A 16,283-nucleotide genomic window follows, 5' to 3' on the forward strand; every position below is an offset into this window, starting at 1 on the left:
AATACCCTGGAGAAATTACATTAAGAGACCAAAATGTATCTATTGAAAAGATACCAGTTTCCTGTACACAAATCATAAAGAAGCACAGTCAACCTCTGTTAAGTCACTGTTTTTGCTGATTCAGGGTCACACTTTATGCTGAAGATTTTGAGCATAAAGTAAGAACCTCGTAATAGACTACAGTGGATATTGTGATATATAATAATTTGAATATCATCCATATATTGAACCTGCTTTATCCCATTCAGAGTCATAGGAACCTGAGAACATCCTAACAGCAATAGATAAATGGCAGGAGTCAACTATGAATGGTACTTTCAAACAAGCAAGCAAGTGAAAAGATAAAAGTAACGACTGGAAATTTCTCTGATGCTTCAATGGTGGCACCTGGCAAACATTTGAAAGCTGCTGAGGAGATCAGAGGCAATTGCCAAACAGTTAATACAACATTAAGCTCCCAAGTGATGTACTGTACAGCATTTTAAGCACTGTGGTTTTAACTGTGCTCTTTTTTGGAGTGGGATGCTGGGACAGCAGCATAACAAAATAATGTAATCATCAAGGCTGGCTTTGTTCTAGCTTGAACATGCTGGAGGTACTGTAAGTAGTACCAGACTGAAGAATGTTGGTTAAGCTGCTGGGTATTATCAACAATAGGTCACAACCACTATGGGACACACTTCAACACAAGTTTAATTTTACCATGGTTTTCTAGAGGTATTGCTTAACTACCATCGGACTTTTAAACACATTATATAGTTAGATTTTGCCTTTATGCCATTTTAATGTGTATATATTTACTTTGGTTATTTATTCATAGTTTGAAGGTATTTTGTGCATATCTGATACACAGACTGCTCTAAAACTGCAGTTTCATTTTGGGATCAATAAAGTAACTAGTTATCCATCTATTAATGGCTTGAAGCCCTGAGTAAAACAAACTATTAAAATGTACAATGACTGCATTCATTATTTGCAGAAGTAGCATAGGAGAAAATATTCAAAAAGAAAGACAAAACTGGAACAAATTTGAAAGATATCAAATTAAACCTTAAACACACCACAAAGCACAGTGGATTAAACTACAATAATCCCTAACTGTTGTAGAAAATACTTAGTAAATAAAGCAGAGTCTTGAGTCCTTGCTATAAATGAACTCCAGCATGGATGTTCTTTCAGTTACACCAACTGATGGAGCCCCATGCGCTTTGTTCAAAGCAACATGGCAGACTGAAGAAGTCTAACAGAGCAGTGTCTTTTCATCTATGTGCATTTGCATAGCACATTTTGATATATTTAACTGCAGATATAGAGATCCATCACTCCTACCACAGACCTTATCACTGTCACACTTCCCTTGTACATATTATTTACAACTCTTACATACTTCTCTACCACTTCCTACTTCCTCATACAATACCACAGCTCCTCTCGAGGTACCCTGTCATATGCTTTCTCCGAGTCCACAAAGACGCAATGCAACTCCTTCTGACCTTCTCTATACTTCTCTATCAACATCCTCAGAGCAAACATCGCATCTGTGGTGTTCTTTCTTGGCATGAAACCATACTGCTGCTCACTAATCATCACCTCACTTCTTAACCTAGCTTCCACTACTCTTTCCCATAACTTCATGTTGTGGCTCATCAATTTTATCCCCTTGTAGTTACTACAGTTCTGCACATCCCCCTTATTCATAAATATCGGCACCAGTACACTTCTTGTCCACTCCTCAGGCATCCTCTCACTTTCCAGGATTCCATTTAACAATCTGGTTAAAAACTCCATTGCCATCTCTCCTAAACACCTCCATCCTTCCACAGGTATGTCATCTGGACCAAAAGCCTTTCCATTCTTCATCCTCTTCTTAGCTGTCCTTACTTCCTCCTTGCTAATTTGTTGCACTTCCTGATTCAGTATCTCCACATCATCCAACCTCTTCTCTCTCTCTTTCTCTTCATTAATCAGCCCTCTCAAAGTACTCTTTCCATCTGCTCAACACACTCTCCTCACTTGTGAGTTTGTTTCCATCTTTATCCTTTATCACCCTAACCTGCTGCACATCTTTCCCAGCTCAGTCCCTCTGTCTAGCCAATCGGTACAGGTCATTTTTTTCCCTCCTTAGTGTTCAACCTTTCATGCAACTCATCATAAACCTTTTCTTTAGCCTTCGCCACCTCTCTCTTCACCTTGCACCTTATCTCCTTGTACTCTTGTCTACTTTCTGCATCTCTCTGACTATCCCATCTTCTTCCTCTGTATACTTTCCTGTACTTCCCCATTCCACCAACAGGTTTCCTTTTCCTCCTTCCTCTGTCCAGATGTCACGCCAAGCATTCTTCTTGCTGTCACCCTTACTACTTCTGCTATAGTTTCCAAACTGTCTGGTAACACTTCACTACCACCCAGTGCCTGTCTCACCTTCTCCCTAAACTAAACCTTGCAGTCTTCCTTTTTCAAATTCCACCATTTGATCCTTGGCTCTGCCCTCACTCTCTTCCTCTTCTTGATCTCCAACATCATTCTACTGACCACCATCCTATGCTGCTTAACTACACTTTCTCATGCCACCACTTTGCAGTCTTCAATCTCTTTTAGATTGACTCTCCTGCATAGGATGTAATCTACCTGTGTGCATCTTCCTCCACTCTTGTATGTAACCCTATGTTCTTCCCTCTTCTTAAAATACGAATTCACCAAAGCCATGTCCATCCTTTTGGAAAAATCCACTATCATCTGACCTTCATTCTTCTCCTTGACACCATACCTACCCATCACCTCCTTGTCCCCTCTGTTCCCTTCACCAACATGTCCATTGAAATCCGCTCCAATCACCACTTTCTGTCCCTTGGGTACACTGTTCATCACTTCATCCAATTTAGTCCAAAAATCTTCTTTCTCCTCCATCACACACCCAACTTGCAGGGCATATGCACTAACAACATTCATCATCACACCTCCAATTTCCAGCTTCATAATCATTACTCTGTCTGACACTCTTTTCATCTCCAAAATACTCTTGACATACTGTAGTTTCAGAATAACCCCTACCTCATTTCTCCTCCCATCCACACCATGATAGAACAATATGAAATATTAATGATCAATAGAGTTTATATTGGATTGACCTTAACTGGTAATGTTGTAAGAACCAATGTGGTAATAAAGATGTGAGTAGTGGGCACAGTGTAGATTATATACAAACATCAATCTCCAAATGTAACATTGTCATCCACACCAAGTATCAGTGGGCCTTTAGTATGAGGTAATTCTGTACATATTTACTCTTAAACATTGTTTTTATACAACATGCTAACCATGTAACGCTAAGCACACTTTCTAAACTTTTTACTGCTATATTATATTTTCCCTATTGATGTACAAGTTAAATCCAAAAACAATTAAATTCAAAATAACCACTCACTGTTTCTATTAATAAAGATAATAGTTACAAAAATTCAGTAAGTATTCAATAATTAAGACGTTGCAGCAGAAAAATAATGATAGTCAAGTTTTGGGGTCCAATACTTCAACACAAAGAATATTAATATTTAAAACTCTTGATCCGATGCGGACGTATGCCTTTTATCATTTAGGACCCACCATAAAACATTTTCCTTTTTGGTGTCAGATATTAGCAGCACATAACACCTTAAACTTTTAGTTGTCTTGTTTGTATTAGAGACTCGTGATCCCATTAACTGGAACTTGAGTATGTTGCAAAAAACAGACTTTCAGTTTTCAAATCGTTGATGGCTTGCCCCTTGGCATGATCTCCCACTGAAGACAGAACCATTCAGAAGTTAGATGCTTAGACCCAGTTTGGTCTCCCTTTGAGTTTCATTATGGTGTTAGTAGTTAGAAGTGCCTAGCATGGCTTGTTTCTCCTTGGAGTCTGACAATTCTTTTGCTTAAAGACTTCTACTAAAGCCCAATTCAAACCCATGTGCTGTTATGTTTCATAGGTTGGAAAGAGATGCTTTTACTTGTATAAATATTTAAGTTTCTTGTTCATTATTAGTCAGTATTGCAATACTTCATCTTGTGAGAGATGGCCGCTAGATGGAGTCCTCCCTGCAACATGGAGGTGCCCCGAATTCCCGAAGGGCATCATGGACAATGGAGTTCGGCTTCACAGCCCTGCTGGATACCGTGGGGGCCGCCAGGGGACACTGCAGGGAGGCACAGGGATTTATATTTTCCTTATAGCCCGGAAGTACTCCCTAGTCACGGGCACAGAAGAAATGAAGTACTTCCAGGCTGAAGAAAAAGAAGAGTTTTCATCTGACCGGAAGTGCTATGGAATCACATGGACTGAAGGACAGAAGCACTTCCGGGTCGATGACTATTTAAAGGACTGTGGGAAACCCAGCAGAATGAGCCGGAGTTGGGAGGGAGTGTGACAGAGCTGCTGGGAGGAGAGAAGAATTGATTATTGTTGATTTATTGTTATTGTATTGATTATTGAGTATTGTGGAGGTGGAGGTGCTTTGTGCACAGTATTGCAGAAATTAAAATAATTTCTAATACTTTTACCTGGTGTCTGGACATGTTGTCTGCGGCTTTGAAGGAGCGACAGCACCCCCTAATGCCACAATCTGTAATTGCTGAAAGTTATTTATGGATCCCATAAAGGAGGATAGATAGATAGATAGATAGATAGATAGATAGATAGATAGATAGATAGATAGATAGATAGATAGATAGATAGATAGATAGATACTTTAGAAGATACTGGCTGTTGTACTTGTCCTCCTATTAAACTCTCCTGAAGCATTAAGCCTGTTTTGTTTGGGGTACCCCTTATTAACATTAATGCTAGTGGTAAAACAGATGAATCCAGTTTCTAATTCTGTTTTAGCTAATTTTTTTAATGGTCATATTGAATTCTGCAAGTGGAATTAATTAAACTAAGTTTAATTTAATTAAAGTAAAGTTTACTTTAATTTTATGTTTTATTCATTATCTTCAATTCACATCCTTCAGAATAAACTTAGCCACTATAGTTGTAATTACTTTGGATGTTGTGGCTTCTATTTAATTTAAAAGTACATCTATCACAACAAGTAAATAATCTACTAAACAAAAAAAAAAGTGAGGCCTGTGTGAGTGTGTCCTGTCCCTTCTGGCTTTGGTGATGTGATCGACAGAAGTGCAAGTGTTGAGCACACAAGGAAAGGAAACGGCACACTGAGAGGCTCCCTTTCAAAGATGGAAAAGTATAAAAGCAGACAGGAGGCAAGAAACCTGCCATGAAAATAATTTCAGAGTCTGAGAAGAAGCTTTACAGGAATGCTCTCATGAGAGGAAATACCGCAGAAGAAACATTCAGACACATGTAAATACAGAGGAAAGGTGCTGGAGCTACACGTAAGGTAAGAAATAGCAAATATTTTTAAACATGACAGGTAGTATGGCTAGTCATAGAATAAAATTATGTCATTTTAAATAAATACTTATGCAAAAGACATTTAGTTGATCTCACAATATTCACACTAGTGGCACATTATATTTACTGCATAGTAACCTAAAGTTGCTTTACTTTTAGTACAATGTCAATTGTTCCCCCCTTTTTGAACACCTGTATCAGTTTTGCTATATATTTTAGTAGAGGGAATAGGGTGCCACAGGGAAAACCCCAAAATCGGTCCAATTAATATAACAAACTGATAAGCTCCAACTTTTCTATGGATAAACAAATGCGTCCAAGGGTGACAAGGAAAATCAAAAGAAAACAGAAGGTAGAATATTGTGGAGAGTATGTTATTATTATTTGTAAAGTACAAATTTGTTTTTCTCTACATTCATTGTACTCTTTGTTAATGAAGACTGGTTAGTTCACATAGGCAAGGAGGGTAGGAGTTAATGGAAGGCAATAAAAAGTAAGCAGCAGTCAAGGAAGAAATCCACAGCTTGGACAGGCAATTTACTCATCAATTCAAAAGAAATTCAATTAAGAGAAAAAACAGGCCTCACATTCCCTTTCCATTTTTCTGATTACAGAATATTTTAGGTATGAGACATGTTGTTTTTATAGTTCAGTCTCAGGTTTTAAAATTATTTACAAGAGTAATAGATGTTTCACTGATTCTAATCTGCAGTTGCTTCATCCTGGGTATAACGTTAATCTGCATCCAGCCCTGCAAGCAGGCCTTCCAATTTACAGGGAAAATTTGGGGGTTGGTGGTAGGATTGGCACTCCAGCTAATGTTCACACGTCTGCTCTCTTGTCCCAATCCAGGAGGTTCGTCGCGTAGTGGGTGCGGCAGTACAGTGTAAAATCAGCACATGCTCCCAACAGGTAATTCATATAAAATATGTTTTTTAAATTATTTCAAAAACTATTTAGATGAGCAGAAATTAGACTGAAATATATCTGTTAGGCATATCCATTAACATTTTGTGGCAAGACTACATAAAATTAAAATCTGGATTGCTTTCTTCTGACTGCAGTCACTATATCATAGGGACTTTAGATCCATCCATCATCCATCCATTTTCCAACCCGCTGAAATCCGAACACAGGGTCACGGGGGTCTGCTGGAGCCAATCCCAGCCAACACAGGGCACAAGGCAGGGAACCAATCCTGGGCAGGGTGCCAATCCACCGCAGACACACACAAACACACACAACCACCAAGCACACACTAGGGCCAATTTAGAATCAACAATCCACCTAACCTGCATGTCTTTGGACTGTGGGAGGAAACCGGAATGCCCAGAGGAAACCCACGCAGACATGGGGAGAACATGCAAACTCCACGCAGGGGTCTCCTAACTGCGAGGCAGCAGCGCTACCACTGCACCACTGTGCCGCCGGGACTTTAGAATGCTGAAGGAAAATCCGTGCAGGCATAGCAGTCAACAGCTATGTTTTAGAGGACCCAGCTTGGTATGATTTTCAGCTGCCTATGACTACCGGGGCAGGAAATGGGACATTTTAACGAGAAGCTTTTTTTTTAAGGATAACTGCTAACTGAGAAGGAGGAGGAGAGAGAAACAAAGCAGCAAAGTAAAGGGGTCAGCTATCTAAGCCTAGGAAGATGTCATAGGTGAACTTCACCTAAGGACGTATGAGGTGGTCATCCAGAAGAAAAGAAACGGCAAGGTGAAAACCCAAAAAGATGTGTGGGTTTCGGTATATGGCCTGATGGTTCTCTGGGTGATCCCATTGGTGAGTCGGACACGCTCTCTGTTCCTCAGGATAGCAATAAATCAGCCATATCCATCTGCTGAATGTTTTTTCCACATCATTCAGCCAGAACCTTAAGACAGGATATTCATTGTAATTTCATCCTAACTGTATTTATTCATTCCCCTTCTTTTTTTGTGTACTATTTGGAATATTTGTATCTCTTGATGTTTGTATTTGTACCGGGAATAAGGTCTTTGGTTGAGGGCAGGGCCGTCCGTGGGAAATGGGATCACGAAACGAGCATCATATACTGTAACCCTTTTATGTGCATACTGTTTTCTTAATCACATTACACTTTCAGATTTAATGAATTTCACCTATCATCACCTATCATCAAATTTTATTTGAGTATGGGAGGGAGCGGGAAGGGAGAAGAGGGGCCCAAGACTGAATATTTTAATGCTAGTATATCTTTTGAACATCATCCACTTCCCTTTTGAGTGGTTAAGTGTAGCTATCCTACCTTCTATAAGGTGATTATTACAATTATAAAGCTGAAACAGTTTCTTTATTCATATACCAGTTATGTTTTTTTAAGCTACGATTTTTACTACAAATTACATTAACAAATATATTTCTACCTTTGGCTTTACAATTTTAGCAAAGTGCCCAGAATGTTTCATTTGAACATCAGACTATAAGAAATAAAACTAAACTTCCATCATTTATGTGGCCATACAAACATTAACATTCCATTTTATTTCACATTTAAATTAGACAAATTACTTATAACACAAAGAACAAATGGGGAAAAACAATCAATATATCATATGCAATAAATGTCTTATGATTCAGTCTATTTGCATTTAGCAGGTTAGCAAAAACATTGCCAGATTTAATTGTATATTTTCCAAATTTAGCAAAATAAATGACATAAAACAATATTCAATTATTTATATATAGCTTGCAATGAAATTAGAAAATTAAAAAAGCTTCCAAATTTCAAATATGGAAATTTCATTCTTTGAAAAGTAAATGACAATACTGGTGAAGGGCTTTGCAGTGGTAGAGCTGCTGACTTACAGTAAGAAAACCTGAGTTTGCGTCCTAGTGTGGAGTTTTCATGTTCTCCCAATGTCTGCCTGGATTTCCTGTGTGTGCTCTGGTTTCCTCCCACTGTTTAAAACATGCAGGTTAGATGATCTGGTGATGCTAAATTGGCGCTAGTTTGTGTGAAAGTAAAATTAACTGCTTGCAAGCTACTTAGGGTTAATAGCTGACAAAGCCGTTTTGCTAAAATGGCAGGTTATTCATACAGGCGTCTGTCATCAGTAAGCTGACCAGGACAACTTCCAGTTTCTTTAGGAATGCATCTACAGTATTTGACACAGGAAAGACGACCTTTCCTTCTTTAGGGTCTATCTGACAAGTAAAAAAAATAAGAACAGATGGCCCATTAGCGTAATAAAATGCTTAAGTAAACAATATTATGTTTTTTGATTAAGTAAGGGGAAGGGGGAGGAAGATGAAATTATAAAAAGCCAATCGAAAAATGAAACTTTGCTCTGCCTTGCAACTTAGAATCCAGGTACTCATCTGTGACTGAATAAAAATCTAATTGATTAAACTATACCTATCTTCCTTGGGAGGGTTTCTTCCACACCTGTGATGGACCAGCACCTTGTCCAAGGTTTGTTCCTGCTTTGAACCCTATGCTAGCTGGGATAGGCTTCCAAGCAAACATGACCCTGCTCAGGATTAAGTGGGTTAGAAAATGACATGACAATACTGGTGAAAATGTTTGCTGTATTAATAAAAAATAATGTATGATTTAGTATGATATTGAAATATACTGTATGCCTTTTGAGAAATCTTATTTCTAAAAATTTCCTAGGTTATTCTGTAAGCAAAAGGGAACCAATAGGCAGTGCTTCCATCCATCCATCCATTATCCAACCTGCTATATCCTAACTACAGGGTCACGGGGGTCTGCTGGAGGCAATCCCAGCCAACACAGGATGCAAGGTAGGAACCAAACCCCGGGCAGGGCGCCAGCCCACCGCAGAGTGCACACACACACACTGGGACAATTTAGAATCGCCAATGCACCTAACCTGTATGTCTTTGGACTGTGGGAGGAAACTGGAGCACCCGGAGGAAACCCTCGCAAAAACAGGGAGAACATGCAAACTCCACGCAGGGAGGACCCGGGAAGCAAACCCGGGTCTCCTAACTGTGAGGCAGCAGCGCTACCCACTGCGCCATCATGCCGCCCATAGGCAGTGCTTCTCTTATGTTAACTGTTTGCTGGGAAATATATTTGGTTTATCATTCATTTACTGTCCTCTTATTAATAATAGGAAAAGTACATGGCCAAAATATGCAGTAAAGCTATTATAATGTGTGTGGTACATATCCATTAATTTGTTTCTAGTTAATTAGTTTGTTGAACTGCATTCTATTAACTTATATAATTAATGTGTAAGATGCTGCAAAACATGAGTAATATGTACAAATGTAACAAAACAGATTAGTATATTAAGAAGGAAAACATGAAAGAGAAAAAATTACTCATGATAAATGTACTGTCTGCCTTATTATTTTAGTGCTGACTGAGTCTTTGTGTTTAGAAACATATGTCCCGTATCTGTGTCTAATTTTTCACTATTTCACACTATGTTTTTAAAATGGTACATGGTGATAATTTTACTGTTGAAATTCATCCACTAGTTTCATACCACTATATCAAATGTCACTTTAAATATATTAATATATTAATATAAAAGTGTTTTACATGAAGCACAAAACAGAACATTATGTCACTTGCTAAACAGCAAAGCCTCACATCAATAGGGAAACAGACCTAATCAGATAAATGCTGTTCACAGTAATGGTCTTTAACCCATAAGACATTGTTTTCCAGGTTAAAAAATCTTGTGGCATGTTTTGTACACATACAGAATCCTATAAAGCAAAATTAAGTTTTGCAGTAAAAGCTTTGATCAGCCCAAGATTTAATAGGTCTGCACCTCCTGTGGCACCACTTCCAAGAGAATCTGTAGCTTCATAGTAAGGGTGTCTGTAAAATAATAAAACCAACAAGTCAAACTTATCATCAACAGAAGCAGGGCCGGATTTATATGAAAAGAGGCCCTAGGCTATTCCACTTATGAGGCCCTTTCACCTTCCATTTTTAAGTTTGTAAATTACATGAGAGATAATAAAATTTTGCTAACAATTTGAATGTAGGCCCCTCTTGATCTTGAGGCCCTAGGCTGAAGCCTAGTTAGCCTATAGGAAAATCCGGCCCTGAACAGAAGTGAAAGGCCATTCCCCACAGAACACTGCTTCTCTGTTGTTTTGAAATGAGTTGTCTGATTAAGAACTGCTTAAAGTGAAAACTGTAAAAACAAAGACTTTTACTTGTAAATATTCACATACACATGTAGGAAAACTGGTAACATGCACAGTTTCCAACATGCGTTTGCTTTAATAGAAGAGTGACAAGCTATACTTTATGTTAAGTGTTTCTTATAACATTATTTATAAATACTGTAGGAAGAAGGAGCAGAGCTTTTCTTATAAGATTTATAAAGTGTACTTTAAAAGACACTTTATTTTTTCTGTATTAATGCACCTTTGTATGTTACTTGGTCACTGCAAAATGTATCTAATTTTTTAATGCTTTTGTATTTGATTAAGAATTACCTGAATATTCTGATAATTAGTTTAAGTAGAAAGTGCAAAAAGTTCTGTGACACTGTAGGTGTAGAATTTTAGAATTACTACTTTGGGATGATTTTTGGCTGTAAGAGATTAGGAAATTCATCTACTACAACACACAAGAGCACTTTTTATAACCCCCAATTCTTAGTTACATAAGTATGCCTTGCTATAGCCTATGTTAGCTATTTTAATAATCCATAAAAATTAAAATTTATGACAGCCTGCTTCCCTGCTTGCATGTTTGCTCTATTCAATTGCTGGGGGCTGGAAACCAAATTATTTCCCAGCTAGGTCAATCAGAGGTGAGGGCAAGAGAACAGAGGTGATATATCCCAGTGGCGGGATCAACACTATATATCTGGCAGGGGTGCTTATAATATTTGCATTATGTTCAGTTAATATACCCCTCAAAACAAAATATTTTTAGAGAGTTAGTTTTTTGTTTGTGTTTCTTTTTAAACACATGCAAATCTGTCTGGAGTAGTGCACAGGTGGTGACATCACTCATGCACAATGCAAACTAGGCAGCTATACAGTGATCCCTCGCTATATCGAGCTTCACCTTTCGCGACTTCACTCTATCGCGGATTTTATATGTAAGCATATTTAAATATATATCGCAGATTTTTTGCTGGTTCGCGGATTTCTGAGGACAATGGGTCTTTTAATTTCTGGTACATGCTTCCTCAGTTGGTTTGCCCAGTTGATTTGATACAAGGGACGCTATTGGCAGATGGCTGAGAAGCTACCCAACTTACTTTTCTCTTTCTCTCTCTTGCGCTTTCTCTGATCCTGACGTAGGGGGTGTGAGCAGGGGGGCTGTTCGCACACCTAGACGACACGGACGCTCGTCTAAAAATGCTGAAAGATTATCTTCACGTTGCTACCATCTGTGCAGCTGCTTAGTGAAGCGACATGCTGCACGGTGCTTCGCACACTTAAAAGCTCGAAGGGCACGTATTGATTTTTGCATGTTTGTTTTTCTCTGTCTCTCTCTATCTCTCTCCCTGCTCCTGACAGAGGGGGTGTGAGCTGCCGCCTTCAACAGCTTTGTACCGCGGTGCTTCGCATACTTAAGAGCCAAACAGCCCTATTGATTTGTTTGCTTTCTCTGTCTTTATGACAGTCTCTGCTCCTGACGCACACTCCTTTGAAGAGGTAGATATGTTTGCATTCTTTTAATTGTGAGACAGAACTGTCATCTCTGTCTTGTCATGGAGCACAGTTTAAACTTTTGAAAAAGAGACAAATGTTTGTTTGCAGTGTTTGAATAACGTTCCTGTCTCTCTACAACCTCCTGTGTTTCTGTGCAAATCTGTGACCCAAGCATGACAATATAAAAATAACCATATAACATATGGTTTCTACTTCGCGGATTTTCTTATTTCGCGGGTGGCTCTGGAACGCAACCCCCGCGATGGAGGAGGGATTACTATAAAATGAGTAGAGGTGGATGAATGCGTGAAAGTTGTGCATGACTCCTGCAGCTCTGTGATGTCACGCTGGGCTCACAAAGTATCCTGGAGTGGTGGGAAAAAAGGCTAAGTTTGCCATATTGTGAATTTCAACAATTAACACATTCCAATTTATCACACACACGCTCACACTCTGCCATACAAAACACCTAACATAAATAGTTTAATAATATAGGAAGAAACAAAGTTCTCATGTTAATATAGAAGGAACATGCTAATGCCATGCTAATGACTGAGTAATAAATTCAAGCAGTGCACTCAAAGTAGTATGGCAGCAGTAGTAAATCCATACCACTATACTGCCTGCTACACAATGGTCCTTATATATGACATCCTATTAGGCTGTCACAAATGTAAACATGTCTAACACACAATTTTGGCAACTACTGTGATTTGTATTGATGTACCAGGAGTTGGATGACGTTTTGAAATACAGTGGAACCTTGGTTCACGAACGTCTCGGTACACGTACAACTCGGTTTATGACCAAAACGTTCGCCAAACTTTTGCCTCGGTTCACGACCACACACTCGGTATACGAACAAGCCAGTTCCCCTTTCGGTTTGTGCGTGCCGATGATTTCCGCACGTGTTGCATTGTTCTCGGTCAGACGTGCATGCGTGCTTTCGTTGTGAACTCTTTGTGCTCTATTTCATTTCCCTTCCGGTTCGTACGCGCCGATTACTGTATTTAAGCACGTGTTCAGCCTCTCCCAGTTCATTGTTCTCAGTCAGACGTGCGTGCTTTACCTGTGAACTCTTTGTGCTCTACAGTATTTCGTGTGCTTTTGCAGTTAACCATGGCTTCTAAGCAAGTGAAGAGTGGTGAGAAGAAAGTGTTGCAATGTTACTTTTCTCTTTTTTTCAAATGTTTATTTTTTTCCATGTGCTTAAAACTAATTTAAAAAGAGTGTTTACAGCGATCGATCGGGTTGTAATGCTATTAGCATGAATCCTGCAATGTTACTGTGTTGGTTGGCTTTTAAATAAAGTTGGATTTGTTCAAATGTTCCTTTTTTTCCCCTGTGCTTAAAACTCATTTAAAAAGAGTGTTTACAGCGATCGATCGGGTTGTAATGCTATTAGCATGAAATCCTGCAATGTTACTGTGTTGGTTGGCTTTTAAATAAAGTTCGGATTTGTTCAAATGTTCCTTTTTTCCCCCCTGTGCTTAAAACTAATTTAAAAAGAGTGTTTACAGCAATCGATTGGGATGTAATGCTATTAGCATGAAATCCTGCAATGTTACTGTGTTGGTTGGCTTTTAAATAAAGTTTGGATTTGTTCAAATGTTCCTTTTTTTCCCCCTGTGATTAAAACTCATTAAAAAAAAAAGTGTTTATACAGCGAATCGGATTGTAAGGCTATAGCACGAACTGCTGCAATGTGAGAGAGAGGGAGGCTGCCGTGCTGCCGAGAGAGAGAAGGAGGGGTGGGGTTGTGCTCGCCTGCTGCCGAGAGAGAGAGAGCCTGCGCGTGCAGGGAGCCTGGGGGTTTGTGTCAGTGTTATTCAATGTTTTCACATTAGTTTACTATTACATTGTGCATTCTATGGTGTAATTAACTATAATTTGTGCTTAGACATCTTTAAAAAAATATATTTACATACAGTTCGTACGGTCTGGAACAGATTAATTGTATTTACATACAATCCAATGGGGGAAATTGCTTCGGTTCACAATCAAATCGGTTTACGACCAGAGGTTTGGAATGAATTATGGTCGTGAACCGAGGTTCCACTGTACTGGAATCTGCACCAGAGTTTCAAGTCCAAGAAAATGTACTGTTGGCCACTTACAAAAAGCTCTGATGAAGCATAAAGGCAGTCTCTGCTTCTGAACCACAAGGAAATAAACTGGGACACCAGTGAGTGTGAGGGCAAAGCTGATGCCTGTGTTGACTGGATCAGAGTAGAGCGACATCCCCACAATGAAAAAACATACAACGGTGAAAACAGCAGGGACGAATAGATGTACCTGTGCAAGGAAAGAGAGAAAAACATTAGCAGTGTCCAGAAAAAAATGCCACAACTCATTTACATTTTAACTGAACTACAAGTGAATCAACCTTCTCCTTTAATAGCTAGTTTGTAAAACAAAAATGAACCAGTTTAAGAAAACCTGTGAGCAATGTATGCCGGTTAGGTTTTCCTTAGGGTACTCCAGTTTTGCATTCAGGTGCAAAAGACACATATGATAAATCAACTAGTAACCCTGAATTGGTCCAGTATAAGTCAATGTGTGTGGGTGTGTGTTTGACTGTACAAATATACAAATGTTACACTGACGCTGTATCCATGGCTCCTTCCTACATTAAATGGTTTGCTGCTAAAATAGGAATTTGCTCCCATGGCTTTTAAAATGACTATAAAATAAAATGATAAAAAATAAACGTGAAAACCAAAAGTAATTAAAAATACATATAAATAAAAGGTTAAAACAATGCCCCTGTTTCTTGTTTATTTCTTTAAACTTTCTCTATCTAAGGTAAGGTTGGGAGAGTGTGCATGAGTGGACCCCTACATGCCCTGGCATCCTGTTTAAAGCTGGTTCTTGCCTTCTGCCAATTGATGTCTTGTCAAACTATGGCTCTCCAAGAGTTAAAAGGCTTTGGGAATGTTGTCTTATGTTAGAATGCTGCCTTATATTACGTAATTGTTGCTACAACTCAGAACTTGAAACCTTAATTGATTGTAAGGCCAATTATAGTTTTAATATAATTGGTCTTGTAGCAACCTCTGAAGGAACCACATGGATGCAGAAGCACTTTATTTTGTTAATGCAATGCAGGGTCTGCCATCATTTCCCTTTCGTCAGCCCAAAGTTAAGGTCCCAGACATGCCATCAAAATAAGAAAATGACAAGCACTCACTACTCTAGCTAGCAGTGTTTTCCTCCTATCTCTCACTATTTGCTCAGCTACCCTCCTGATCCTCCTCAGCTTCTTGAGAAACGGCTTTTGTTTTATGCTGAAGAAAAAAACAGTTACATCTAACATCTCATTTTCATTCTGTATTTATACTTTTACAATATGTCGATAAAAAAAAGTGACACCTAACATCTCATTTTCAAATAAAATATTTTTTTCAGTTTAAGAAGCACTATTTTTTTTTGATACAGGTATTGTCACAGAGTTACACAAGAGATTGGAAGGTGAATCCAGGTTTTTAAGGAAAATACAGACACTTTATTACCATATAGAGAAGGTAGGTACAGTCTCAAGACTTCATTCAAAACAGGAGCTCTTACTTAAGCACTCAAGCGCACAAGATAGAAGCTGTGACACAGTAATAGTCTTGCTATAGCTCCCATCTTCAGATTAGAAGAACACCAACAGCTTGGAATCACAAATGTGGCAGACCAGGAGAGTGTGAGGGAGAGTAAATCAAAGCCCAATGTTAAATGTTCTAAACATTGTGCAACAAGCATGTTGTGTAGTAAGCCTGATCCTGCAGAGGACAACCAATTGCTTTGCCCTTGGTTTACTGTGTACCAGATGCAGAAGAGCAGCTATGATACTCTCCTTGCACAGCCACAGTTAGATGGTGAATCACCAGTGACCCTGGTCAAAACAGTATATGCACTTTCCCTGTATTCATTATAACAAAATTTCAGTTATAACAAAATATTTGTATGGTCCCATTAATTCAGTTACAATATGATTCCACCTGTATTATGCAGCTCAGAAGATATAGCTCTTGAAATAAGTAAATACACCCTAGCATGCTCATCATTCCAGCTGATATCAGGCTAGTCTCTCATATTGGTGCTTTTTTAAATCAAATCTTTATTGAAATTAGAATTAACATCTAGGGCGGCACGGTGGCGCAGTGGGTAGCGCTGCTGCCTCGCAGTTGGGAGATCTGGGGACCTGGGTTCGCTTCCCGGGTCCTCCCTGCGTGGAGTTTGCATGTTCTCCCCGTGTCTGCGTGGGTTTCCTCCGGGCGCT

At 38.9% G+C, this 16,283-nt stretch overlaps 1 protein-coding gene across 1 annotated transcript in view; it reads right to left on the reverse strand.

Moving 5' to 3' along the window:
* The window catches only part of LOC114644348 (cystine/glutamate transporter-like), a 621,881-nt gene that overhangs the window by 556,617 nt on the left and 48,981 nt on the right, over positions 1–16,283 (reverse strand). The window contains 1 exon segment of the mRNA XM_051924039.1: positions 14,134–14,311. Within this exon segment, the coding sequence (XP_051779999.1) occupies positions 14,134–14,311 (178 nt within the window).

This window comes from Erpetoichthys calabaricus, chromosome 1 (assembly GCF_900747795.2).
Source record: "Erpetoichthys calabaricus chromosome 1, fErpCal1.3, whole genome shotgun sequence".
Classification (NCBI taxonomy): Eukaryota; Metazoa; Chordata; class Cladistia; order Polypteriformes; family Polypteridae; genus Erpetoichthys; species Erpetoichthys calabaricus.